The sequence below is a fragment of the Carassius auratus genome, chromosome 28, assembly GCF_003368295.1.
Source record: "Carassius auratus strain Wakin chromosome 28, ASM336829v1, whole genome shotgun sequence".
Classification (NCBI taxonomy): Eukaryota; Metazoa; Chordata; class Actinopteri; order Cypriniformes; family Cyprinidae; genus Carassius; species Carassius auratus.
Genome location: NC_039270.1, coordinates 8,334,785 through 8,361,509, shown reverse-complemented (window position 1 = coordinate 8,361,509; position 26,725 = coordinate 8,334,785). Strand labels below are relative to the sequence as shown.

Sequence of the window (26,725 nt, the reverse complement as noted above, 5' to 3'; positions counted from 1 at the left end):
ATAAAATGTGTTGAAAAGTGTATAATGTATTACGTCTTACAAAGTTAAAATGTATCTGTGTTGTGGGTGTCTGAGTGTGAACTATGATTTCATGACTGTGCTGTTTTCTGTTATTGGTGCTTCTAAACATGACACAGCAGACAGTGAAGCATTACTACCGTAAAACCTCAAAACCATGACAGTGCACACAGTCACTTACTGACTGCGAAAACTACCAAGTCATTTTTTTCCCATGCAGAAAGAAAATTAACACTATATAAATATGTTTTTGTTATTATTTTCTCTTTTTATAGTCTCACTGTTTCATCTACAAACAATTTCCACAATGCCCAAAATAAATAATTATTATTATTTAAAAAATAAAACATTTTGATGCAAGGTGTTTGACAAGTAGCAAAAGTAAATATTAAGGGCATGCTAAAATAGTTTTAATGTAGCTTAAAAAAGGGGATAGTAACTAAACTAAACATTCTTTTTATTTCCTTTGTTTATAGAAAATAAAAACAAGTGTGACCCTGGAGCACAAAAAAGTCGTAGGTAGTACAGGTATATTTGTCTCTCTCATTCTATAGGTCAAAATTATTGATTTTTCTTTTATGCCAAAAATCATTAGGATATTAAGTAGAGATACAGGTTACATGAAGATATTTTGTAAATTTCCTTGCATAAATATAGCAAAACTTATTTTTTGATAAGTAATATACATTGATAATAACTTAAAAAGGGTATTTTCTCAATATTTTGATTTTATTTGCTCCCTCAGATAACAGATTTTCTAATAATCGTGTATCAGCCAAATCTTGTCTTGTCCTAACAAACCATACATCAATGGAAAGCTTATTTATTCAGCTTTGTTGAATAAATAAAAAAAAAATGGTCACAAACAGTTGATGTCATAAGAACAAAGTCTTTAGAATCAACAGGAATAGCATCCAAGTGGGCGTGAACTATGTTTCGTCTAGCCACACCCCTCTACTCTCTCATTGGTTCGCCTTCGACGTCGTGACGTCTAAAGTACGCCCTGTCTTCTGCTTGTGGAAGATGTTATGAAAACCGTGCACTCGCAACGATGTAGTTCACAGAACGCCTGCTGTTTATTTCCCTATTTTCTGTTTCTGAAGTTTCGCAGGAGCAGCTGTAGTTGACGGTATGTTGATTTAATGCCAACATATTAACACTATACAGTGTTTTTTCCTCGGTCTTTCTCGCGTGTGTTGGATGTTGCCACCGCATCCTCACTATTGGCAGCCATAATTGACTGTGTCAGTAAAGAAGCAAACATATTATATATTGTTTATCATTTTATAGTTCGTATTCTTAATTACTGTCTTTGCCTTTATGGTTAGTTGTGTGTTTATTGTATGTAAATTTTTCATATGAGGTAGTTTAAAAGCTTATTCAGGCATGTGAACATCTGCAATTAGTTTCTATGAAACAGAAGAGAGTCCTTGATTAATGACCTTTAATGATCTTAAGGTAAAGCCTCTGTTATAGATAAAACTTTTGGCTTCAATCGTTTGTTTTTATGTCCATCCCCAGGCCTCATGAGTGTGATTCAGCCTCTCCTCAGGCTCCTGTGTGTCCTGTCCCTGGTCCTGGGCGGTTCTGGCTCTGGTTCTGGTCTTCATGGCCACAACAGCAGCGTGAGCCATGAGTACTGTGTGCTGGGGGCTGGACCTGCAGGGCTCCAGATGGGCTACTTTCTGTCCCGGAGTCAGAGAGATTACATCATCCTAGAGCGAAACACAGGACCAGGCAGCTTCTTTCAAATGTACATGACCTCTGAATTAAAAAAGGACATTTCTCAAACTGAGCTAGAATCATTTTACTAGGTTTTCAAATTAAATAATTGCAAGCTACTACAGTAAAAAGTGCAAAATTACAGAAAACAAATAATAATATATATTGCAGCCACAAATTAAGAATTTGTTTGCAATGTTCATTAGTTCTTTCATTTTAGGTAAATCATTGTAGCAAATCAAGAATCTGTTCTCTCCCTTTGGTAAAGTGTGACCACATTGTACTAATTAATTTCCTGTTTTAATTAAATCAAACAAGGGAACTTAATTCATGGCTATGATAAACATATTTTTGCCTGCATGTCATATAAAAGGCTCAATAAAATAATGTAACATGTATTTAAGGCAATTTTTCCTTCAACCTTCATTAATATTTAAAGTCAGCAAGACATCATTGTTTCACTATTGCATATTAATCCACAGAAAAAAATATCCTGTTTAAAATAAAATTGGAGAGAAAAATGTAAATATGTTGTTAAAGTCACCTTTTTCTTCATTCTTTGTTTCTTGAAGTTCAATCATGTCTTATTTACTGTATTCTCTTCAGATATCCTCGCCACAGAAAGCTCATCAGCATTAACAAAATATACACCGGGCGGAGGAACAAGGAATTCAACTTGCGTCATGATTGGAACTCGCTGTTGAGTGACCGGCCCGACCTCCTGTTTCAGCGGATAAGCCAGGAGCTTTATCCCAGTGCCGATGACTTCCCCCGTTACCTCTCTATGTTTGTGAAGGAGCTGGGGCTGAAGGTTAAATATGGAGCTGATATAGGGAGAATCAAAGCTTCAGATTCCAATGGAAACCAAGGCTACATTCTGACCGATCAGAATGGTGTCAGCTATCAGTGCAGGTCATTTAGTTTAACATTTAATTCATTTTCAGGTGATTTTTACGTGTGTCTGAAATCCCCTCATGACGTTTCATATAATTTCTAATCTTTTTTTTTCTTTTTTGTCTTTGTAGTGTCCTGTTGGTGTCCACTGGTCTTTGGGTTCCTCAGCAGGTGGATTTTCTTGGCTCTGATCTGGTGGAGGGTTACGAGTCTATTCCCACTGATCCCGAGGAGTTTAAAGACCAGGCTGTGTTAATCCTGGGCAAAGGAAACTCCGCCTTTGAGACGGCGCAGAGCATCTTGGGTAGAGCGAGCCGGATTCACTTATATAGTCCCAGCCCCGTGCGACTTGCATGGCAGACACACTATGTTGGGGACCTCAGGTATTTATTCCACCCTGTCCGATTTATTGCATAATGTATAAAATGAATGTTTTCATGCCTACTTACAGCTGTTACCTATGTGTAATGCACAAGTGATTTATCTATCTAGGTTTCATTAGCTGTGCTTTATAAATCTTTACACTATTGTCAACAGACAATGGACCTTTTTTGGCCGTAGAACTTCACTAATGTGAGCGCACATTAAAGTGAAATGAACATTTCTGTTTTTTAGGGCTGTAAACAATGAGCTGTTAGACACGTACCAGCTGAAATCTCTTGACGGTCTCGTAGAGGGAAGACTGGAGGATATTGCCATCGTCCGTAGAGAAAAAGATGGAGGGAGGAGAAGAAAAGCAAAGAAGAGAAGTCAAACATCAAAGGAGGGAAAGGAGCAGCTGTATTTAACTCTTACTGAACTACTTGACCAGAATGGCAACAACATTTCAAAGGTCACCGGGCAAAATCTGCCAGGTTTCCACACAGATAACTTCTCACTTAGACAGCCGTATGATCGGGTGATCCGATGCCTGGGTTTTCGCTTCAACTTCTCCATTTTTGATGGGTAAGATCAACAGTTGAAATTATGAACAGTTTATTACATACACACACCTGGTCCAAAGTTTGGAATTGTGATTTTTTAAAATGTTTTATTTAATCAAAAATACAATAGAAACAACAATATTATGAAAAATTGTTACAATAAAAAATAACCGTTCCACTATTCCATTTTAAAAAAGGAATTTTCAGCATCATTACTTTAGTGTCCAGTCAGATAACTTTTCCAGAAGTCAATCTAAAATACTTTTTTGCTTGTCAAGAAATATTTCTTATTATGAATGTTGAAAATAGAAATGATAATTAATATTTTTGTGATATGCCACAGTACCGCTCAAAAGTTGGGGGTAAGATTTAATAATAATAGTACTATTATTCGGCAAGGAGGCATTACATTGGTAATTAGTGACAATAAAGACATTTATAACATTACAAACATTTTTATTTCAAACAAATGCTGTTCTTATTTTCACTTTCTATGCATCAGAGAATCCTGAAAGTAACTTATCATGGGTTCCAAAAAACAACAACATTTCAACATTGCTAATAAAAAGAACCATTATTAATAATTCAGCACCGGTAATAACTGATAACAACTGAGCAGCACGTCAGCATATTGATGATTTCTGAAGGATCATGTGGCACTTTAAAATATCAAAATATATATTTTTTTTATTTAACACTATTACTGCTTTGCTGTGTTATTTAATTGTTAAATATAGTCTTGGTGAGCCTTTGGACTGGAAATATAATTACTTTCACATTGACAGAAATGTGTTGTTATTTTTCCAGATCTGCACGGCCGGCCCAAAGCAGCGGTGCCCGAGGCCGGTTGCCAGGAGTAACAGCCTGGTACGAAGGTAGAGGGACGCCCAACATGTTTGTCCTGGGTACAGCAGCCCACTCCAGAGATTATCGCATGTCTGCTGGTGGGTTTATTCACGGATTCCGCTACACTGGTAAGCATTTCCCCTCGCTCAAAGCCTCAAACATCACGTTTCAGGTTTGCTGTAAGAATGCAGGAGGCTCATATTAAAGGTCTTCTGTTTTGCTACTACAGTGCGTGCTGTTCATAAAATCCTGGAGCAGCGCTACCATAACATTGCCTGGCCTGCTACAAAATTACCCCTCAGTCAGCTGCAGTCCTGGATTCTGAGGAGAGTGAATGAAGCCTCTGGACCGTACCAGATGTTCGGGGTTCTTGGGGACATTATTCTACTGCGAGGGTAAGGGATGTTTCAGAGGATGCATGAACAATATATGCATTTGTTGTATTTTGTTTTTTATACATTTCACATTAAATTGATTATAATTCTATCCCTCACAGCCTTGTTTTCATTCAAATCCAATGGCAACTAGGATGAATGTCTGTTTTTCCTCCACAGATCTTACTGTGAATATCTGGAGGAGTTTCCTCTGCAGGCCCTGCCCCAGCTGTCTGCTCTATCTGGACGGCCCCTTACAGATCATGGTCTTCTGGTCTTGGTCATGCAGTATGGTCTGAACCGGACTGATACACTAGGACCAGGTCGAGCTGAATCTGAATGGACCAAAGCCTGGAGGTCCAACTTCCTCCATCCGGTCCTGTACTACTACAACTCACTACCCACAGGTGAAGAGCTGCTCTAATGTGTTCTGTTGAGTTCTGTAATGGTGTATATGTTCTATCAAAAAATAATAATACTGGAATATTGAAATAAGTGTGCTCTGTGTTTCTATAGAGAAAGATATGAGGCAGCGTCCAGTTGGCTGGCCACTACCACGACCTGAGGCTGTTCATCACATGGTGGAGGACTTCTTAACTGAATGGGATCAGCCCATTTCACACAGCCAACCTCTCCGACGCTTCCTCGAGCACTGCCTCCAAACTGACCTCAGGCCCTTTTATGCTGGTCCGTACAGAAATGTTCTTCTGACACACTGGGAGTGCTGACTTTGAGTGCTAAAATTCTAAAAAAAAAAAAAAAAATGCTGTTCGTTTTTAGAACTTTCTATTCATCAAAGATTCCAGGAAAATGTATCAGTTTCTACAAAAATATGAAACTGCACAACTGTTTTCAACATTGGTGATTAATAATAATAATAATAATTAAGTCTTTCTTGACCAGCAAATTATGTAAGGAGTAAAGATGCTGAAAATCCAACCCTGTTAATAGTTATTTAAAATGTTAATATTTCACAATATTACTGTTTTAACCATTAAATAAATGCAGCCTTGATAATCAAGAGACTTCTTTCAAAAACATAAAAAAACTGCATAGAGAAGTACTTTTTCTAACTGTTCTTTTATAACACATTTATCATGTGCCTTTCTGTGTCCTTTTTCTTCAGAGTCCTGTTTCCTTCTGTCCCTCACCAGTCGTACTCCACCCCTCTTCTGCCGTCAAGGTTATTTAAGAAAGCGGGGCATTGTGGGAAACAGCCACCTGAGGCAACATGCCCGTGAGGCAGGACTCATGGCAGATCATCAGGGAGATGTTACACCTGGCGATGATACATCAGTATCTGAATACCTAAAACATGCTGGTGCCGCAGTCGTTTCAACTATGAACTTTGACCTTTGAGGGGCATTAACACTAACGGTACCAAAGACCAAATCTCTTCTGCTAAAATCGTGTTCCTCTACCTCTTATTTCTCATGGAATTTACCTTAACTTCATTTCCATTGAAATAACATCCTGAGGCGATGATCAAACATACAGTTAAGGAAAATAATTAGTATTACCTTGCCGTAGTTTTTATAAGCCAAAGTGTATAGCTCTATATACTGTTTTATAGTATTGGGTTTGGTGTTGCAATATAATGCATAACTTATTTTTTGTACAATTGTTTAAGGTATATAAGAAAAGTATTTTTCATTGGTTGACATGCATGTACTTTTATTTATAACTACAATAAAGATATCCCATCCCAATAATTAATTTCAGAAAGGTGTGTTTATATACATGTATAAATATATGGCATTGTAGCATAGAAGTCATTTATGAAATTATAGTTTTATTATAAAAGACTGACATATTAGAAAGAGCTTAACTTAACATTTTGTTCTTAGAGACAACAACATAACATTTTCGTCAGTTTTGTTTGTCGTGTATAATGCTGGTAAGATGAGCGCAAGCATGTTCGGAGTTCCTGATTTTAATACGGAGTAGAAAATATTATACACATTTTTTTTTATCAGATTTAACAAGTGAATTTATATATTTATTTTTACTTTTACTTTTTAAGCCCCCTAATGGGGATTCCATGTGCGCATAAAATAATTAACCATCCATTCAATTTATAATCTTTGTTTATAAAATAAATAAAAAATGTAAATCAGATATAATATTTTCTAGAAATTACCTATGTACACGTTTTTATTATACGCTCTCCAATTGGACGAGAGCCTTAACAACATCGATGTTTATTGGCTGCCTAGGTCATGATGAAATCAGACTAAGCAATGCAGACGTGTTTTACTAAAAACCAGCGCAAATCATTGATGCAGCGCCATTTTGGCTCAAATGGGCTCAGAGTTCAACACTTGTTATGGTTACAACACGGAACGGTTTGTATTCAAGATTACAAAATGAAATCGCAATGAATAGAAAAGAAACGTTTCTTTCTTTTTAATCTTTATTTAAAAACCTGGCTCGAAATGCAGTCTTGAAGAATGGCGCTTGTGTAACAATGCTGCGTTAGGTCTGTGCAACAGATACAGTTTTTACATTCTGACATGTACATGCTGACATTAGTCCAGTAAACGCCTTATATTAACATGGAGGGGTCGAGCCCGCTTGTCGCAGCTGCGTCGGATGTCGCCCTGTCCGGTTCAGAGGGAGAATTCACGGTAGCGAACGGAGCTGCTGTGAAAGACGGCGAGAAACGGGAGGAAGAGGCGCCGATGGAGGCTGCAGGTGCGGTCGGGTTCAGTATCTCGCGCCTCGACACGCTGAGCGCGCTGAGACTCAACCGGACACGACCAGCGGGGGACACCGAGCTCCGGTACCTGCACTTGTTATGGCAGCCCGGTGAACTGCTGCAGGCGGGACGGAGCTCGCCGGGCAAAATGACCTCGAGCAGGGTGAGGCGGCTGGGAAGAGCTCGGAGGAACATGGGGCCCATCGGAAAAGACCTGCATGGTGTGTGCATGAACAGACATGTCATACAGTAATGTAGTGTGTGTGTGTGTGTCTATATATATATATAGACACACACAAGATATATTGGTAATATTGTAGCAACAGCACATTTTTTTTAGTTACAGTTCCTTTCTTCTCTCTCTCTCTCTCTCTCTCTCTCTCTCTCTCTCTATATATACACATTTAAATCAATTCCATATTATTTTCTTCTCCAAGCTGTGAAGAGGCTCAGAGAAGCTGCCAACTCCAATGATATTGATACAGGTGAGAATCACCAGCATGACAGACAGTAGTAGTCACACTTGATGCTAAGATTTAGATTCTAGTCGGTTCACTTTTTTTGTGTTCTAGTTCGTAGATTGCTGGAAGAGGATACTGATCCTTGTGCTGCTGATGATAAGGGCAGAACAGCCTTACACTTCTCTTCCTGCAATGGCAATGACAGCATTGGTAAGCTCTGACAAAATTGTTTGGCATTAACTTTTCAAAGCGGCATTCAGTGCATGATAAGGTAATTTTTTTGGCTTAATTACTGGTACCAAAAATAATTTAGCTAACCAAAAAACACCAAAAATATATAAATATAATTGCATTGCATAATAAAATGTCAAACCAAGTGGCATTTATTTTCAAGTTACTACATTAGTAATAATCTAAGCATGAGTTTGTTTCTTCATCAGAAAAGATTTGGAGAAATGTAGCATTACATCACTTGGCCATCAATGGATCATCTGCAGTGAATGGGTGCCGTCAAAATGAGAGTCCAAACAGCTGATAAAAACATCCCAATAATCCACAGGACTAAATAATAATCGTGATAAATTTGTCACTAAGATGTTTTTAACTTTTTTCTCCCCATAATATTGCTCTCTCCAATGAAAAAGTTGTCTTGTCTAAATCAGGAGTGAAATATTTCTAAATAAATAATATGTCCGTGTATTTTGATGTGAGAGGACAACAAGGGTAGACTTTTTCATTGGAGGATACGGTATTATGAGTAATGAACCAGAAGCCATGGTTTAAAGACATTAATTGATGGACAGGAGTGGTGTGTATTATTGTGATGTTTTTATCAGCTGTTTAGACTCTCGTTCTGGTGGCACCCATTCACTGCAGAGGATTGTCTGTTGGTAAGCAAGTGACCTAATGCTACATTTCTCCAAATCTGTTCTGATGAAGAGACAAACTCATCCACATCTTGAATGACCTGAGAGTGATTACACTTTCAGCAAATGTTAATTTTGGGGCTTTTTCATTAAATATTTTCCATTTTAATGTGAACTATTCCTTTAAGTCTGGCTTAATTATCAAAATACTTTTTTGAGGCCACTGTATTTCACCTTTTACCAATGTATTTAAACTTTTTCCACTTTCTCTTTCCGTCTGTACTTTTAACAATGCAGTTCAGTTGTTGCTAAGTTATGGTGCTGACCCGAACCAGAGAGACAGCCTCGGAAACACACCACTGCATCTGGGTGAGAATGTGCATATTTAGTATAATTATGTATAATGAAATCTATGTTCAAATCTCATGGTGAGTTAAATTGCCTTCTGCAGCTGCCTGCACCAACCACGTGCCTGTCATCACAACCTTACTGCGGGGAGGTATGATCGATCATTCATCCAAATCTTATTCATCCAAGATATTTCTGCTATTAACACCATTCACAAATCTAATTTAGTACCAGTTCACACATTATAAACGCCCCCTCAGGTGCCCGTGTTGATGCTCTGGACCGTGCTGGAAGGACTCCTCTTCATCTTGCCCGCTCGAAGCTCAACATCTTACAAGAGGGAGACTCACGTAGCCTAGAAACCCTCAGAGGAGAGGTCACACAGGTGCCTGGGAAATCTCATGCATATTACAAAGACATTGTGAAGACTCTGACGTTCATGCTTCTTGTGAAAACTTCTACTGTGAAGTTTACTTGGGATAAAAGTATCTGCCAAATGCATAATGTAATGTGACATGATGACTTCTGGGTAAACAGGAGACAGGTTGATAAGTTTTATATAATGTGCCCTGCCCACACTTTTGCTATGCTCCTGTTGTAAAGACTCTTATGTGTGCTGTAATGCAAAAATGAAACGGTGATCTTTGAATATGTCCTGTAGATTATTCAAATGCTGCGGGAGTATCTGAATATAATGGGACAGAGTGAAGAGAGAGAGAAACTGGAGCACATCTCAAACCAGCTGCAGAACACTTGCACCAGAGAACAGGTAAAACAGCTGCTGACTTCATCTACTCTTTCCCTTCCATATTTTAAAGAGGACTGTTTCAGTTTGCATCTGCACTCTGTAAAGCCTGCGTAAATAAAATATATATATATATTAAATGGAACCATTTATTATACTTTTAGACAAAAAAAAACAATCTAAAAGCATTTGTTTGTTTATTTTTTGAGAATCATATGGGATACATCAGGCTTTTATGGCTCATATAGAATTATATATTCGCAGAGAAGAAAAAAAACTTATTCGGAGGAAAATAAGCAAAAATATATTATTTTGTGCAGTTGCTGATATTTATACAGCCAAAATTTTAATTGAATTCTGATAGCTTGTAATGTAAATTAATGAGATCTTTATAGCTACATATAACTACATAACATGCATAAAAATATCATTGTCACTGTATCTCCTAATAATACGTCTTAGTAAGATTATATTTAAATGCTTAGATTTATGTTCAAGGCTTTGTAGTTTTATTTGTGGATGCAAAATATGACGGGAAACATGCCAATACAAATTCCTCAAGCCTGATGTGGCATATTTCAGACTCCCATTTTAACATGATTTTTCTGAAAGATGATGTATGGATAATCAAGTAAACCTGAGTGGCTTCCATACAGTACGGTTTCATTTTCAAAATATTGTGTAATGGAAAATCTACCACTGAAGGGGGCATTTACAATGAAACTGGAAGTCCTTTTCTTGCTAAAATGTCATTCAGACGCCAGAAGGGATTGTTAACTGTGTACAGTAGGTTTTTCAGGAAGGTTCATGTTGATGATTTAGAGCCTATAGAAATTTGTTTTATCAGATGAGATATAGCTTTATAGGGTTAATTCTACAGTTTTGTGTGTGTGATATCACTGTAGCTTTTGGACATAGTTGTTTTTTCATGTGATCCGCAGGTAGACGAGGTGACGGATTTACTGGCAAGCTTCACGTCTCTCAGTATTCAGATGCAGAATATGGGAGACCGGTAGAGATGGATTGAAGAAAAGAAGAGGATGAGACAACTGTGGGTTTAATTGAGAGAACAGGAGAAATTATTTATACATGCCATGCCTACATGTACAACACAACTGTGTAGTAAAGATTATTTAAATCCAACTTTGACTTCGAAAATATATAACTGCCTTCATTTTGTTCCTGAAACCATTTTTATTCATTTCTGTTATGCCTTTTATTGTAGCCTGTTATGTCACCGTTTACTGTATATTCATTTTTTGTAAGTGACTGAAAATCAGCCAAATAAATTAATAAAATAAATTAACTTCAAAAGTGTTCAATATGTGGACTCTGTCTTTGAATCAACCGTGTAGCAAAATTTACACTTAAGTATAAGCTGCGTGTTTACAAATCGCTTTTATATGGTAAAAATCACTAATGGTAATGTTCAATGTGAGTTTTTGCTTGTAAAAATGGGGGCTTTCATTGTTGTGATAGACTCTCTGGTCTTAAAGTCCCTCCTCCTCGTCTCTGGCTGCTTTTGTTACTGACTCCCATCAAAGATGGCGTCGCGCGCCAACTAAACACATCCAACCAGAGGTAATATTTCACTCATTACTGCACAATACTTCTGATATCGCCACACAGATCGCATGCATTCCGTGCCATTTGTGCAGTACTGTAAAAACCCATAAAATTGCATGGTGGGAACGCACCGTTAGTCGAGTTGTAACCCGATACCGGCCTATGTGCACCGCAGCCGCGGGACCGAGCGCGCTGGACGTCCGCAGATGCTCAGATCCTCTGGAGCTGAACCAGGGAAGCCTGATGAAGAGAGGGGAAGTGGGTGTGTGAGTGTGCATATCTTCGAAAGTAGGCGGGAAATGTGCATTTAATGAGTGTTGAGGCTGATCTTGTTGTTTGGATTGCTGCAAGTGTCATTGGCAGCTTGACTGAAGTTGTGGACGGAGGAAAGCTGATGTGTGCTGCTGATCCGGATCTGTGACTAATGAGTGTGTGTGTGTGCACTCTGTAACACATCTTCAGAGTTCAGCGCTTCGGCATGCAATGTTATTGCAATAGAGGAAAGATTTTAATAGAATTAGAAGATGAGGCGACTTAATTGTGTTTTTCTGATGAGTGTAGTTTTCTCTTTAATTTTTTTTTTTTTTTTTTTGCAGTATTAACACTTATTTATTTGTATTTTATATCTTTGATATTAAGCATTATATGGTATACAGTTTAAAACTTAAATTTAATTCACAGCATAGTGTTTGTATAGCAATTTTTACAAAACGAAAAAACTTTGAGTACATGATCGAAATACCTTTTAGAATATTAGCATATTTCATTCTCTTCCAGGGAAAATGACATTTTATAGATTTTTTGTTTATATATATATATATATATATATATATATATATATATATATATATATATATATATATATATATATATATATGTGTATATATATATGTATGTGTGTATATATGTATGTATATGTGTGTGTGTGTGTGTGTGTGTATATGTGCATGCAGGTGCCTATCCACATTTGTCTAGTAAAATGTGCTTTTGAATGAGAATGTGACTTCACCTAAAAATGAAAATGTACTCACTCTCAAGCAATCCAAGATTTAGATGAGTTTGTTTCTTCATCAGAACAGATTTGGAGAAATGTTGCATTGCATCACTTGCTCATCAATGGATCCCCTGCAGTGAATGGGTGCCGTCAGAATAAGCATCCAGACAGCTGATAAAAACATCATAATAATTCACAAGTAACCCGTATGACTCCATGGCTCAGCTCCTGGTTCAGTTCATCAAGATGTTTTTGACTTTAAACCAGATTCCAATTAAAATATAAATCATCAGTCAATAATATTGTTTTCTCCAGTGAATAATTTACTGAATCATGAGAGAAATATACACAGATAACGCACAGTTCACAATCCAAAACAGCTAAACAAATATGTTGATGGACTTTTTCGCTGGATGAAGCATTTTCACAGATCATGGCCTATAATTTCAAGTTAAAACGCCTTTAGGATGGATTTGTTTCTTACAAACAATTCTCACTTCACAAAATGTTAAATGATGGACTGGAGTCATGTGGATTATTCTGATGTTTTCATCAGCTGTTTGGACTTTCATTCTGACGGCACCCATTCACTGCAAATGATCCATTGGTGAGCAAGTGATGAAATGATAGATTTCAACAATTGTGTTCCAACCAAGAAACAAACTTGTCTACATTTTGGATGGCCCGAGAGAGTGCATTTTTATTTTTGGGTGTACCTTTATGTTTATATACACTTTCATTGCTTAAAAAAAAAAAAGATTTAGATTTTTCTAACAAAGCTAGAGAAGAACACAAGACTTGTTTTAAATCAAGTGTTTTTAGATTGAGCTTGATAAACTGAAAATCTGTTCTTGTGCATTAGAGTCACAAGACTGACCAATCCCACCTGAAAGACCAGGATGACCCTGGCTTTTGAGGAGATAAAGAAGAAAGGAATGATGGGTAATGACTGTCAGACAGAAGCACCATGACGCACTCAAACATGTCCGATCTAAACCTACTGTGAAACATGGTTTTCCTTGTAGATATTTCAGGGATGGAAGGAGAGGTGGGTCTTGTTGCGGGTCGCAGCCAAAGAGAGAAGAGGCGCTCGTATAAAGATCTGCTGAGAGAGGAAGAAGAAATCGCAGCGCAGGTGCGCAAAACCTCCAAGAAACACCACAAGGTAACAGCAGGGAGTTACGGTAACATCTAACATCAAGTTGCATTATATCAACAAGTGGCTGACAAGAATCCACTGATTTTCATCCATTGATTTATCAGTAGGCATATATATTTCATAACTGTGTTATGCGAGAAATTATACCTGTAATAATCACAAAAGCTGTCTGTAGACTCTAATGAACGACATTAATGAACATGCAACTTGATGTTTTGTTACCTAGGTAGATATGACTTCTGGTCTGAGAAGGATTTTTCAGGCCACTTGTCACTGACTCATGCTTAGGGATGCTGCGATCAGTGGGCTGATAATCACTTCCTGTGACTCAACCGGAAATCCCTGTACCGCCCGGTCATCTAATTCGACAAAACGTCGCCTGCTTTAAGACTTTAGCATTACTCTCATGCCATCACCAGTGTAATTAGTGTTGAGGAAAGATGAAAAATGCATGGTGCTTCTCAGTCTCCATAAAGTGTAAGTACAAAATTAATGCGTGTCACAAAGTGGAATACACTTTAGACATCTGTATTAAAAAATAACTCCAGTGTAAAGTGCATCAACAGTAGTAGTTGTTAAACAAATATTACTGGCATCCTTCAAAATGAAAAGGCGGGGAAAGTACACTTCCTTTTAAAGGTTTGGAGTCAGTATATATTTTGTGTTTTTGAAAGAATTCTCTTTTGTTCACCGTAGCTGCATTTATTTGATATATAGCAGAAAATATTATTAAGATGTAAAATTAATGTTTTATATTTTAATATTTAAAAATGTTATGTATTTCTGTGATGTCAAAGCTGAATTTTCAGTATCATTACTCCAGTCTTCAGGGTCACATCATCCTTCAGAAATATTAATTGCTTTAAAAAAAAAAAAAATCTTAATCTTAGCCCAAATGGTAGTGGTAATGGTAATTATAAATAAATCCAGTGTGCAATATTTAGATAGCATAATGCAGTTAATATCATACTTATATATTTAGTAAATAAATTATAAATGAGTAAAAATAAATTCACAAATGAAATATTGAATCGATACAAAAGCTCATATTAGGTTTAATTATATCCATTTGTTATTTTATATTAGCCTTGTAGGATAATGCTTTTCTTCATAGGTTTATGTATTTTAGTGCTGATAAGGTTTTGTGTAAGCCTGCTTGTACTGTATCCCGCTTCAGATGAAGTAAAAAGCCTTTCATTAGTCTGTAAAAAGCCTGATCAGAGCATCCCTTCTCTTCCCATTGTAGGTCTAGTTGTAGAGCAGTAGAGCAGTAGATCGATATGTGGATTGTGTCCTCACTAACATCATATTTCTGGTACAAGCCTGTTTCAACATGCACTGTTGTCTTTTTAGGATTCTGACCTTTTCTTATTAGGAGGAGATTCTCACAAGAAAAAAAAGAAGCACTCAAGTGATGACCACTATCACAGAGGTCAGGAGGTTTGTCTTCTTCAAAAACTGGGCGTAGTAGTCCATTATTAGATATAATATGAATTAGTTTAACTGATAGTTCTGTCATTACCTTCATGTTGTTCCAAACCTGTAAGACCTTCGTTCATCTTCAGAACTCAAATTAAGATATATTAAGAATAATGAATCTGAGAGCTTTCTGACCCTCCATAGACAGCAACACAACTGACAGGTTCAAGGTCCAGTAAGGTAGTAAGGACATCATTAAAAAAGTCCATGTGACATCAGTGCTTATGTAATATTATGAAGCTATGAGAATGCATAATGACTGTATTCATGTGTCATAGTATTCTCGATAGTGGGGGAGGATGGTGACACAGAAGAGAAGAATTGTTGTATAAAGTCATTTTTTTTTCTTTGCACACAAAAACTATTCTTATAACTTCATAAAATTACAGTTGAAGCACTGATGTCATATGGACTATTTTAACAATGTCCTTACTACCTTTCTGTACGTTGATTGTGGCAGTACCCTTGCTGTCTATGAAGGGTCAGAAAGCTCTCGGATTTCATCAAAAAATATCTTAAATTGTGTTCTGAAGTTGAATAAATTTCTTACAGGTTTGGAATGACACGAGGGCGAGTAATTAATGACAGAATTTTCATTTTTAGGTGAACTATCCCTTTAATGTGTAAGCATATCATTTTTATAATCAGTTTTGTGATTTAAATCACTCTGTCTGCAGTGAACGCAGATCTTCACATTGCACTCTATATTTCTGTTTCTATATTACTGTATCTATGTATTTTATATTCAGCGTAGCTGCTTTTTAAGTTATTATATCAAAGTTATTTAATTTTGCACCTTTTTTTTTTTTTTCGAAAATTAAAAAAAAAATGCAACCTTCACTGAATTAAATATGATTTGGGATTTCTAAACTCTCACCGTAGACCATCACAGCTCCGGTCAGCCGCCCCACAAGAAGAAGCGCAAGTCTTCAGATCGCTCGCCTTCCCTCTCCTCCTCGTCCTCCTCTCACCCGTCCCACTCCACAGACACGGCCATGGGCCTCCTAGAGGCCATCACCTCCCCGCTGGCCACGGGCTCCGACCCTGCTCCTCACCTCCACAAAAAACCCTCCTACCCTCCCCAAGCCTCCTCACACTCCTCCAAAGACCGCAAACGTGACAACAGCTCCAAGAGCAGCCACTCGTACTCGCACTCACGTCCGCCCGGCTCGTCTTCATCCAAAAAACATTCCTCCTCCTCAAAGTCACTGCTGTTCCACGGAGGAGCTGGGAAAGGAGAGCCGCTGACGCTCTGTGACGCTGAAGGCCTCAAGATGAAGCTCGTCCTTTCCTCAAAAGAGAAGAACGAAGGTGTGGGGATGAACGAGGGATTCTCCTTTCCGAAACATTCTTCTTACTCTTCAGGTGTCGTAGGCCATCATTCGTCCTCCAGCTCCAAGAAAGGGATAAAGAAGGAGAAAGACAAAGATAAAATGATGCCGAAGACACCAAAGAAAAAGCAGCACAGCCGAGAGCCGTTGCCTGTTGTGGGGAAAGAGGTGGAGGTTGTGGGTAAGAAACAACAAAACAAAAAAACACTAAGAGTTTCTTACTTCTGTTGAACATAAAGCAGATATATTGAATAATGTTAATAACAGTGTTATTCTTCTGTTATTTATTACTAAAGTATTTCATTTAATTGAGTATTTAATTAGATATTTATATTTTAAATCATTTTTATATTTTCAATATTTAATCTGTTTTTAATGTTACATTTTAAATAATTTTTTGTGCGTTTGCCATTTTTGTGATTTTATATGTAGCATTAATTTATTTTCATTTTTTAAAAGTAATTCTGGCATGTCAACTAAAGTATTTACTCAAATTTTATTCACAGTTTTTATTTTATTTTTTTATCATGATATATTAATATTTTTTCAGCTTTGTTTCAATTAAAAGGAAAATGCTTTTTAATAATTTTAGGTTTAGTGTAAGTGCACAAAACCGAATAATCATAGCAAATAATTTTGGAAAATCATGGTATTATCTGAAGGAAATAACAAGTAAAATGGGTTATTTCATGTTTAATGCTTGAAGTGCTCTTTATGATAAAAGATAGACCTGTATTTTACATTTTGATTTAGTCAGTTCTTTAATATCAGCTCTACTGTAAAACCTTTTTTTTTTAAAAAAAAGCACCCAACAGCTGTATTCAAATGTAATAAAATGAAGTAAAATTACACTTTAATAATATTAATTAAATAACAGTCATTTGTTTTTAAATGAGAAACAAAGATGCATACAATACTGATCAAAAGTCTTTTAAATCCTTTAAAAAAAGTATCAGGTTTTCCACAAAAATATTAAGCAGTGCAACTGTTTTTAACATTGATGCTATTCATGATGTTTCTTGAGCATCAAATCAGCACATCACAATGATTTCTGAAGGATCATGTGACACTAAAGACAGGAGTAATGATGCTGAAAATTCAGCTTTGCATCACAGAAATAAAATACATGTTCTGTATCAGTCATAAAAAGTCAATATTGACCAATCTTCACTTATGGAGTCTATAAAAAGGAAAACGTTCAACATCCATTGGTTCAAACGCTCTAAAAAAAAAAAAATACCGGTAAATAAAAGCAAATAAAACCATCAGACACCACTAATGTTCACATGTTCTGGTTTTGTTTGCACTGTAATTGTGTTGATTTTCTGCATGTTTGAGGCATGCTATATGAAAATCAACAGCTAAGCCCTAACATGAAGTTATTGCAGCATTAAATGTGTGTGTTTGTGTTCATCAGGGCATTACGGCGGCATGGGAAGAGACAGCTCATCTTCAGGAGGAGAACTAGAGGCCGGCGAGCTGGTGATTGACGACTCCTACACACATCTGTCTAAAAAGAAGAAAAAGAGCAAGAAGAGCAAAAAGAAAAAAGAGAGAGAAAGAGACCGAGAGAAAGGATCCAGGGAGAAGAAGCACAGCAGAGGAGGGAGTGGAGGGAAGAAAAGCTGTCCAGGTGAGACACGTTTCACTTACTTTAAACCTAATGCTGATTGGTTGGTATTGTCATTTTGTCATCGTTACATAAAATTGAATTGAACTGAACCAAAATGTCTCTTTCTCTGCAAAACAGGTGATCCGTCTAGAAGCCATTCCCACTCTCAAAGTTTATCCAATCACAGCTCTTCTGGTGGCATGTACGCTATGGCTCCACCCACCTCACCCCATCACCATCAAAGCATTGAACTGGTGGGCGAGAAGAAGAAAAAGGAGGAAAAGGACAGAGACAAACACGACAAGGACAAAGTAAGTTAAATCACTTCCCTACTCCAGTGGAAATGCCTCGACTGGTTTGATTTTATCATTAATTAATGTTCTGTGCATCTCGTCAGCCGAAGAAGAAGAACATGACGGCCTATCAGGTGTTTTGTAAGGAGTACCGGGTCAATATCAATGCGGAGCAGCCCGGGTTAGGTGAGTGCTGTTGTTCTGTGCACACCTGTCAATCATCGGTGCTGTTTCACGATTGGTTGAAATGTTGTTCTTTTTTCACCTCAGTCTTTGGGGAGCTGAGTAAGAAACTTGCAGAGGTATGGAAACAGCTGCCTGAAAAAGACAAACTGGTAAACACTTTTTACCTTTGCTTTCAGATTTCATATAAACAGTGACTTATATAAATAATATTTTTTTGTTGTTGTTGTTGAGTAAATCAAGACTATTAATAATAGCAATTTAATGCTAGGTAATGCTAATAAAGTAGCCAGTGTTATTTTACTGTTATTTATTACTGAAGTATTTATTAATAATTTGAATGGTCTTTTTATGTTTTGAATGAAAATGTATATTTTCAGTTTTCATTTGATTTTTAAGTTGAAAGTTTTGTAATGTGCTTTTGCTTTTTTATATATAATTTTTTGTTCTAATTTGCTAATTTAACATTGTTCAATTTTAAGTTTTTTGACTAATAATTACATTTTTTATTTTATTTAAATGACTGAAAATAACAAGTAAAAAGGGTTGTTTCAAGTTTAATTTCTTGAACGTGCTTATGCAGTGTTTTCAGGGCTCTAGACTAACTGGTTGCACTGGTGCGCCTAACTTTTTTTCTTTGGTGCACCAGCACAAAAGTTAGGTGCACCCAGATTTCCGTCCACATCGCATTTTATGTCGCAGTTTTAGAAAGTTTTTTTTTTAATTGCTGTCCATATAAGCAATATTGACTTGTAACCTAAATGATTAACTAACAATCTGGTCTGTATAAAGTTCTTTATTTGAAGCACAATTCTACAAGAACGGTAACTTACTGAAAAAGTGCTTCACTGAGCTGAAATTTAAACTTAAAACATCTCAAGATAAATGAAATAAAAAGAAAATCTAAATTAAGTGTTTTAAGGGCTTCAAACTGAACATCTCATGGCTCAATGTTTTATGGGCTATCCTCCATTGCAATCACAGGCCCTTTGGATGGCAAACTCCTGTAGTTTGGCCTTCTTGATCTTTGGCCTTGGCTAAACCAGCTGGCCACACTCTCTCTAGCATCATATTCTTCCAGACTTGGCCCCTCTACACTGATTCTTATCAGATCTTCCACTGTGACTGAATGAAGGAATGCTCTAGTGTCTGATATGAACAGCTGAACAGTCCGTAAACCGCTTATACTACTGTTTCAGCAATTAAAATAGTTCAGTTTTGTATGTTATTGCAAAGTGATTATATTTCGTTTCAGTTAATTTCAAAAACCCTTTAAAGCAATTTTTGTTTGTTAAGTGTAAGTTTTAGTTTTTCTTTTTTTAAAGTAATGACCAAACTGTCAACACTGAGCCTATGTATGATCAGTTTAGCCTTCGCAAATCATCACGACTTGCCTAAAATAAAATCTATAGATATAAAGCAGTTCAAGCATATAACAATGTTTAAATGCTAGACCCAGATAAATGTGCGCTATATCCAATAGTTTGTGCAGAGACGCTTAAGGACATGGAGATGCCAGACTGATTACTTGTGTTTCTTTCAGTGGATACACTGTCATTTTTGCTCATAAAGGTAAAAGTAATACATCATTCTTAACTGTAAATGGTTTACTTTTATTTGTGTATCACAATAGCAACAAAACGTTGTGCTTTTATAAATTAAAGAAAACAAACATGATGTGCTTTCAGCTGTCTCGTCTTTAACAGAAGTACAATAATGAACCGAAACTCAATTTAAATGACTACTTAACAAAATAGAACAAATGTAAAACAAAAACTCATCAATTGTAATCATAATCCATAAAGATGCACTTCTCTCTAAAGGGCACAATATCAACAAAATGTTGTGCTTTTATAAAATAAAGAAAAAAACATGATGCGGTTTCTGCTGTCTCGTCTTTAACAGGAGCACAATAACTAACAGAAACTCAATTTAAATTACTACTTAACAAAATAAAACAAATCGAAAACAAAAACTCTCTCATCATAAACATAATCCATAAAGATGCACTTCTCTCTAAAGGTGTGTCTAATGAGGAGATGGCGAGTCAGTTTATTTATAAACACTAGTTTATTAGTAAATAATTCAAATATCTGTGATATTTGTAGTTATATGTAATAATATTATAGTTTACTATTTCCCCCTGTCACATTTATGGTATTTACTTTTGCCGGTGCTTTGCTGCAAGCTTAAGCTTATTGAATGCAGAACTGTTCAGCTGCTGACGGCACGCACCTTACTGCTGCTGCTGGCGGGACAATAAACACGTTGAGCCACTCTTGATGGTCCCGGTAGCATGGTCTTGTGTTCTATCACCAGCATGGCAATTTTTTTTTTCATCACTAATTAATGAATATCTAAAATATAAAAGTAAGGAGAAGTCTAAAACAGGCGGGAGGCCTGGCCTCCATCTGAACTATGACCTGAAAATTGGCCTGAAGCCTGGCTCGAGGGCCGTAAAATGCTCTAAAAGGAGCTCTAGTGTCTGTTGTTGAACCACAGCGAGACTTTCAGTGTCACAGAGACTTTTTTTTTTTTTTCTAATGGCTGGTCGCACCGGTCTGACCTCCAAGTTTTTAAGTTGCACCACAGGGATTAGGTCAAATTCTCTAGAGCCTTGGTTTGTGATATCAGTCAGTGGTGGGACAGTGATGCATATCCTCTTTTTGTCCTCTTTCTCACACCAAAGGTTTGGAGACAGAAAGCTCAATATCTCCAGCACAAGCAGAATAAAGCTGAAGCTATGACGGTCAAGCGGAAAACTTTAACAACATCAGACAGTAAAAGTAAAGGTGAGACCAAAGCTGACCAGTTTATACAAAGTTCTGTCATGAATTTCTAGATGGCGCAGGTTCTTACTCAATCTGATATAATCACATCATTATTCAAGTGGCACAGCTGATTGGTTTCTTTTCACATCAGCAGCCAATGATCTGCTACTCAACATTCAGATACTTGGTTAGTACTTGCTGCAGCAGTTGCAGCACGCTTCAGAAACCCTCCACCTTCCCCAGCTCCACCTGTCTAGATCTGCTATGGGATGATCATGTACGCCAGGGTTCCTCAATAGGCAGCCCGCGAGAGAAAAATGTTTGGCCTGCGCTAATTTAAAATAATGTGGCATGAAGTTTCAAACGCAGCATCAGAAAGCGGCATTAACTTAAATTTTGTCTACATCGGACACGAGAGGCGCGGCGCAACAAAATACAACAGAACTTATTATAATCAGTGAAGCGGTCTACACTGGATGCGGCACAACAAATCTCTACAGTAAATTGCTCACTCGTTCTATTTATGACTTGCTGACATAAAAGTTTAAATGATTTGCGATGCTTTGTCAGTGTAGATACTGTGTGACAATGTGACAACTGTGGAGATTGTTATGGATGTTGGTTCGCAGTGAATTCACAGTTTTAACGTTTGCTTTATTTATTTTCAAGATTTAAGTTAAAATATCTATTGTTGCTTTCACTATGGTTATAAAGATCATGCAAAATAATATTCAAACTCGCATTAGACAGTTGTAACATTGAATAAAGCACATAATCATTACCTGAGATTACAACGGTCATATTTTGTATGTCATTCCTGCCGCGACATCGCAGAAAATAAAAACCATTTCTAAAATAGAAATCCTTGTCGCATATTGTCACGTGTTTCTGTCACGGAAGGTAAAAAACTTCATGCAAAAGATACTTTTTATTGTGTCATATCTGGTTGGGACACACAATGTTACACAATGTTGATCCCCCTCAAAAAATGTAAGTATAAAAATATTAATGCTGATAGATCTAATAATTGAATCTGCAATTAGGGAAAGTGGAGAGAAGAGATCCAGACTGGAGATGAGCAGGAACAGTGGATTTGCATGACAGACATCAAGATATTTTGTTAGTTTGTTTGTTTTTAATATTCAACAGGCAAAGTTTGGCAAATGCAAAAATGTTAATAATTATTTGGGGGGAAACAAACAGACTTCTGGTGGAAAAAAATCTGAATATTTATCTTGTGACCATCTTTCGATTATTTTAACAAGAGCAACAATAAAATAATATATAAATAAATATATATTGGTCAGTGGCCCTTGGCTTGGTATTATCAGCCCTCAGCGAAAACTAATTGAGGAACCCTGATGTGTGCTATATATGGGAGTTATTTCATATATGTTATGTGTGCAGCAGCAGTATTTTCTACATGCTCATGGCAGCATGTTGTGAATGTATCGGCAGCAGCAGCAGCTTCACAGATCTATTCCTCCAAGACCAAACTCATTAATCTCATCAGTGAACGAGTCAGTCTATTGTTCGTTATCTGGCTCGGCTCAGTGTTCATCTTCAGTTCTCTCTTCACAGCAGTTCAGTCAGTGTACTGTTTGAGTGCATGCATTACTCCGGGATATTGGTTTGTTTGAACTCAGAGGGAGTGTCAGCCACATAAAAAAAAAAGTTAACATCTTGAGTCATTTGTGGATTAATGCTTATTAGAGATGCGAACCGTTTAAAACGATTCAGTTCGATTTGGTGAACTGAAAGATTCGTTCGTGAACCGGATATCCAGACTGCTTTGTTTTGAACTCTCTCTCACAACAGACACGGAAGAGAAGACAATGCTGAATAAAGTCATCGTTTTTGCTATTTTTGGACCAAAATGTATTTTCGATGCTTCAAAAAATTCTAACTGACCCTCTGATGTCACATCTGGACATGGACAGTAGACCGTACACACAGTTTCAATGGAGGGACTGAGAGCTCTCGGACTAAATCTAAAATATCTTTAACTGTGTTCCAAAGACAAACGGAGGTTTTACAGGTTTGGAACGACATGAGGGTGAGTTATTAATGACATAAATTTGCTATCTGGGTGAACTAACCCTTTATTCTACGTGGCATTGATCCAACAAGGTGCTGAAAGCAGTCTTTAGAAATGTTGGCCCATATTGAAGGAATAGCATCTTGCAGTTGATGGAGATTTGTGGGATGCACATCCAGGGCACGGAGCTCCCGTTCCACCACATCCCAAAGATGCTCTATTGGGTTGAGATCTGGTGACTGTGGGGGGCATTTTAGTACAGTGAACTCATGGTCATGTTCTGGAAACCAGTTTGAAATGTTTCGAGCTTTGTGACGGTGCATTATCCTGCTGGAAATAGCCATCAGAGGATGGGCACATGGCGGTCATTAAGGGATGGACATGGTCAGAAACAATGCTCATGTAGGCCGTGGCATTTAAATGATGCCCAATTGGCACTAAGGGTCCTAAAGTGTGCCAAGAAAACATCCCCTACACCATTACACATCCACCAGCAGCCTGCACAGTGGTAACATCATCTGAATGTCTCAACAGAAACATTTTTCCAGTCTTCAACTGCCCAATTCTGGTGAGCTTACGCAAATTGTAGCCTCTTTTTCCTATTTGTAGTGGAGATGAGTGGTACCCGGTGGGGTCTTCTGCTGTTGTAGCCCATCCACCTCAAGGTTGTGCATGTTGTGTCATCACAATGCTTTGCTGCATACCTCAGTTGTAACGAGTGGTTATTTCAGTCAAAGTTGCTCTTCTATCAGTTTGAATCAGTCGACCCATTCTCCTCTGACCTCTAGCATCAACAAGACATTTTCTCCCACAGGACTGCCACAAACTGGATGTTTATACCTTTTCACGCGATTTCTTGTAAACCCTAGAAAATGGTTGTGCGTGTAAATCCCAGTAACTGAGCAGATTGTGAAATACTCAGACCGGCCCGTCTGGCACCAACAACCATGCCAGGAGTTCAGGAGATTGTCTTGACCAGGACCACACTCCTAAATGCATTGAAGGAACTGCCTTGTGATTTGGTTGATTAGATAATTGCATTAATGAGAAATTGAACAGGTGTTCCTAATAATCCTTTAGGTGAGTGTATATATAACCATGTTAAACTCTTGTCATGGCAGAATTCCAAGTTATCTATCTTATAAATTAAATTTTTACTCTTACATCAATATGTTTCTTGAGTCATTTCTTAAATGTCTGTGTATCTCAGGCCCGAGTAAAGCCGTCAGTTTAGGGGCGGTATTGGCCCCACAGGGCCGCTCGTCTTTGTCACTATCTCCGGTGCGGGTTCCTGATGTGGATCCCATAGATGCAGCAGCTCACCTGCAGCTGCTGGGGGAATCGCTGTCTCTGATTGGACACCGACTTCAGGAGACAGAGGTTTGTGCTGCAGACATTTCCCTTGTAGGGGCCTGTCCACATATAGATCGTGTCCTTAAGCATCTCTGTTCATCCTGTAGGGGATGGTGGCGGTGTCTGGAAGTCTTTCGGTGCTTTTAGACTCTATTTTGTGTGCTCTTGGACCATTAACCTGCTTGACGGCACAAGTTCCCCAGCTCAACGGCTGTCCACGCAACATCCTGGTGAGACATGCTCACACAAAACTGTTTTTTTATCCCCAAAAATTTACTTTTTTTTTTTATCCAAAAACTTTACAAAAGTTTCCTATTTGCAGTTGATATGCAAAGTCTATGATTTCAACTCTTGACCCACTTTTTTGCAGTCAAATACTTTGGACAACATCGCTTACATAATGCCTGGACTATGAATCTCCTAAAAGGCACTTACAAGAGACTGGGTTATATTTGGACGCATTCCCAGAAGCACCAGAGGACCAGAGTTTCCTTTTTTTTTTTCACTTTTTCTGATCAGGGGACATTCTTAGCCTCTGACATGTTTTTAAAAATAGTGTTTAAAATGGTAGTCATTTTTTATTGTTGTAAAAAAGATATCCAATTTTTAGAGAAAACTTTTGAAGCTACCCTTTTGTGTGTGTGTGTTTAGTTTCGATGTCTGTGTTTGTGAGTCTATGTGAGTGTGATCTGGTTCACATCCTTTCATAACGTCCAAAACATTTGATGTTTTATACAGTTATAGTTACAGTTTCATTTTAGGGCCATATGTCGTTGTTTTTTTCTAATTTAATGTTGAGTTAATTTATATCGACAGCAATTTAACTGCACTGTCTTCATTTTATGTCTTACATATTGTATTTTTGTAATGCAAAGGATGTAATAATATTAGAGTTTTCAACTTTTAGCACGTTTACAGGGCAAGCATGTATAAAATCAAAAGGTGCAGTAAGTATTTTTTTCTTTTCTTTGAAATTCATAGTTAATTTCACAAATATTTTTATAATGATGTGCACAGACATAAAGATCCCAACCAAATCAGTGGACAAGGTCCTCCCTCACATAATAACCCTCCTTTATAGTACACTTTTGGTTGCATAGTAACTGAATATTTTTTTGTGGAGTCATTGATTGAAAAGTTTAGCTTAATGCAGTATCCAGTTCAACAGGTATCAGTATGCATTAAAAAATTACTTACTGCACCAACAATTTAGTTTACATTTAAAGTGGTCATTTTAAACAAGTGATTGTTGGTAGTTTTAGAAAATGGAGGAAAAAAGTTAAATCTATTTCTATTGATATATGTGCATTTTGCATCGACTTATTTTCATTAAATCTCAAAGACCTTAAGTGGGTTTGCTGTTATAAGACATTTATAAAAAATAGTTCTTCATGCACATATATGGTGGCCCCCGAAAAAAATGATAATAATTGGACATGTAAGTCTGAAATTTTTATGTAGTATTGAAGATTTGAAGAAATTTTCTACATTTATTTTGTTCATCATATTAAATATGACCATGTTTCATTAAAAGCGTACTTTACATCTCTTTAAAAAGAAAATCCCATCACAATGAACTGAATCCAAACCCATATGACTTCTTGTCCTTCTGTGGAACATTAAAGGTATTTTTAGAAATGATGATAACCAAGCAGTTTCGGTTATGGGCAAAAAAATTAAATAAAAATACAGTGGAAATCAGTGGGAACCGAAACTGTTTGGTTACCATCATTTCTCCAAATATCTTCTTTCATGTTTCACAGAACAAAGAAACTCACAGAGGTGCGTAAATGATGATAGAAGTTTCATTTTTGGCTGAACAAACCCTTTAATGTTTGACATCCAAAGAGTCCGAATATGGTTTGTGCTAATTTTGAAATAAAAACAGGATGGTCTGTAATGTAAAGTCATTCATACATGTGCCTTAAGCCTTAAATGCTGGGGTCACATTTAAAATCAAGTTCAAACAATTCACTTTTTTCTTTATTTGGTTTGCATTACTTTTTTATTTAGTTCTTCACTATTTTATATATATAAAGAAAAAAAAGATT

General features: G+C 37.0%; 3 protein-coding genes across 8 annotated transcripts; all 3 read left to right on the top strand.

The window, feature by feature from the left end:
* The first annotated feature begins 1,024 nt into the window (after positions 1-1,024).
* Positions 1,025-6,494, top strand: foxred2 (FAD-dependent oxidoreductase domain containing 2). The gene is made up of 10 exons (XM_026207582.1): positions 1,025-1,147; positions 1,540-1,771; positions 2,347-2,652; positions 2,766-3,017; positions 3,250-3,579; positions 4,365-4,531; positions 4,633-4,798; positions 4,958-5,184; positions 5,294-5,464; positions 5,904-6,494. Exons 2-10 carry the CDS (start codon positions 1,545-1,547, stop codon positions 6,134-6,136), a joined length of 2,079 nt encoding a protein of 692 aa, XP_026063367.1. The 5' UTR covers positions 1,025-1,147; positions 1,540-1,544; the 3' UTR covers positions 6,137-6,494.
* Positions 6,495-7,058: 564 nt separating this feature from the next.
* On the top strand, positions 7,059-11,210 carry ankrd54 (ankyrin repeat domain 54). Its single transcript, XM_026207581.1, has 8 exons — positions 7,059-7,696; positions 7,913-7,960; positions 8,048-8,146; positions 9,100-9,171; positions 9,254-9,301; positions 9,411-9,535; positions 9,812-9,919; positions 10,837-11,210. Exons 1-8 carry the CDS (start codon positions 7,333-7,335, stop codon positions 10,909-10,911), a joined length of 939 nt encoding a protein of 312 aa, XP_026063366.1. The 5' UTR covers positions 7,059-7,332; the 3' UTR covers positions 10,912-11,210.
* Positions 11,211-11,271: 61 nt separating this feature from the next.
* On the top strand, positions 11,272-26,704 carry hmgxb4a (HMG box domain containing 4a). Of its 6 annotated transcripts, none has more exons than XM_026207578.1 (14): positions 11,272-11,476; positions 11,637-11,723; positions 13,318-13,397; positions 13,481-13,620; positions 14,968-15,046; positions 15,976-16,605; positions 17,842-18,057; positions 18,175-18,347; positions 18,434-18,515; positions 18,600-18,664; positions 21,202-21,304; positions 24,532-24,701; positions 24,782-24,904; positions 25,045-25,089. In XM_026207578.1, the coding sequence occupies exons 3-14, from the start codon at positions 13,355-13,357 to the stop codon at positions 25,087-25,089; spliced, it is 1,869 nt and encodes a 622-aa protein (XP_026063363.1). In that variant the 5' UTR covers positions 11,272-11,476; positions 11,637-11,723; positions 13,318-13,354. The 6 variants fall into 6 exon arrangements, with proteins under 6 accessions (XP_026063363.1, XP_026063361.1, XP_026063364.1 ...); XM_026207576.1 differs by having other exon boundaries at positions 11,637-11,727; XM_026207579.1 differs by lacking the exon at positions 11,637-11,723 and having other exon boundaries at positions 13,481-13,590; positions 25,045-26,704.
* Positions 26,705-26,725: the final 21 nt, after the last annotated feature.

Excerpts from the sequence above, each read along its gene's own strand:
- foxred2 (XM_026207582.1), top strand. The coding sequence starts at position 1,545 with ATGAGTGTGATTCAGCCTCTCCTCAGGCTCCTGTGTGTCCTGTCCCTG. Across the intron at positions 1,772-2,346 it reads CCAGGCAGCTTCTTTCAAAT|ATATCCTCGCCACAGAAAGC; the intron begins GTACATGACCTC and ends TATTCTCTTCAG. Across the intron at positions 3,580-4,364 it reads AACTTCTCCATTTTTGATGG|ATCTGCACGGCCGGCCCAAA; the intron begins GTAAGATCAACA and ends TTATTTTTCCAG.
- ankrd54 (XM_026207581.1), top strand. The coding sequence starts at position 7,333 with ATGGAGGGGTCGAGCCCGCTTGTCGCAGCTGCGTCGGATGTCGCCCTG. Across the intron at positions 8,147-9,099 it reads CAATGGCAATGACAGCATTG|TTCAGTTGTTGCTAAGTTAT; the intron begins GTAAGCTCTGAC and ends TTAACAATGCAG. Across the intron at positions 9,302-9,410 it reads CACAACCTTACTGCGGGGAG|GTGCCCGTGTTGATGCTCTG; the intron begins GTATGATCGATC and ends ACGCCCCCTCAG.
- hmgxb4a (XM_026207573.1), top strand. The coding sequence starts at position 13,355 with ATGACCCTGGCTTTTGAGGAGATAAAGAAGAAAGGAATGATGG. Across the intron at positions 16,606-17,841 it reads GAAAGAGGTGGAGGTTGTGG|GGCATTACGGCGGCATGGGA; the intron begins GTAAGAAACAAC and ends TGTGTTCATCAG. Across the intron at positions 18,665-21,201 it reads TGCCTGAAAAAGACAAACTG|GTTTGGAGACAGAAAGCTCA; the intron begins GTAAACACTTTT and ends CTCACACCAAAG.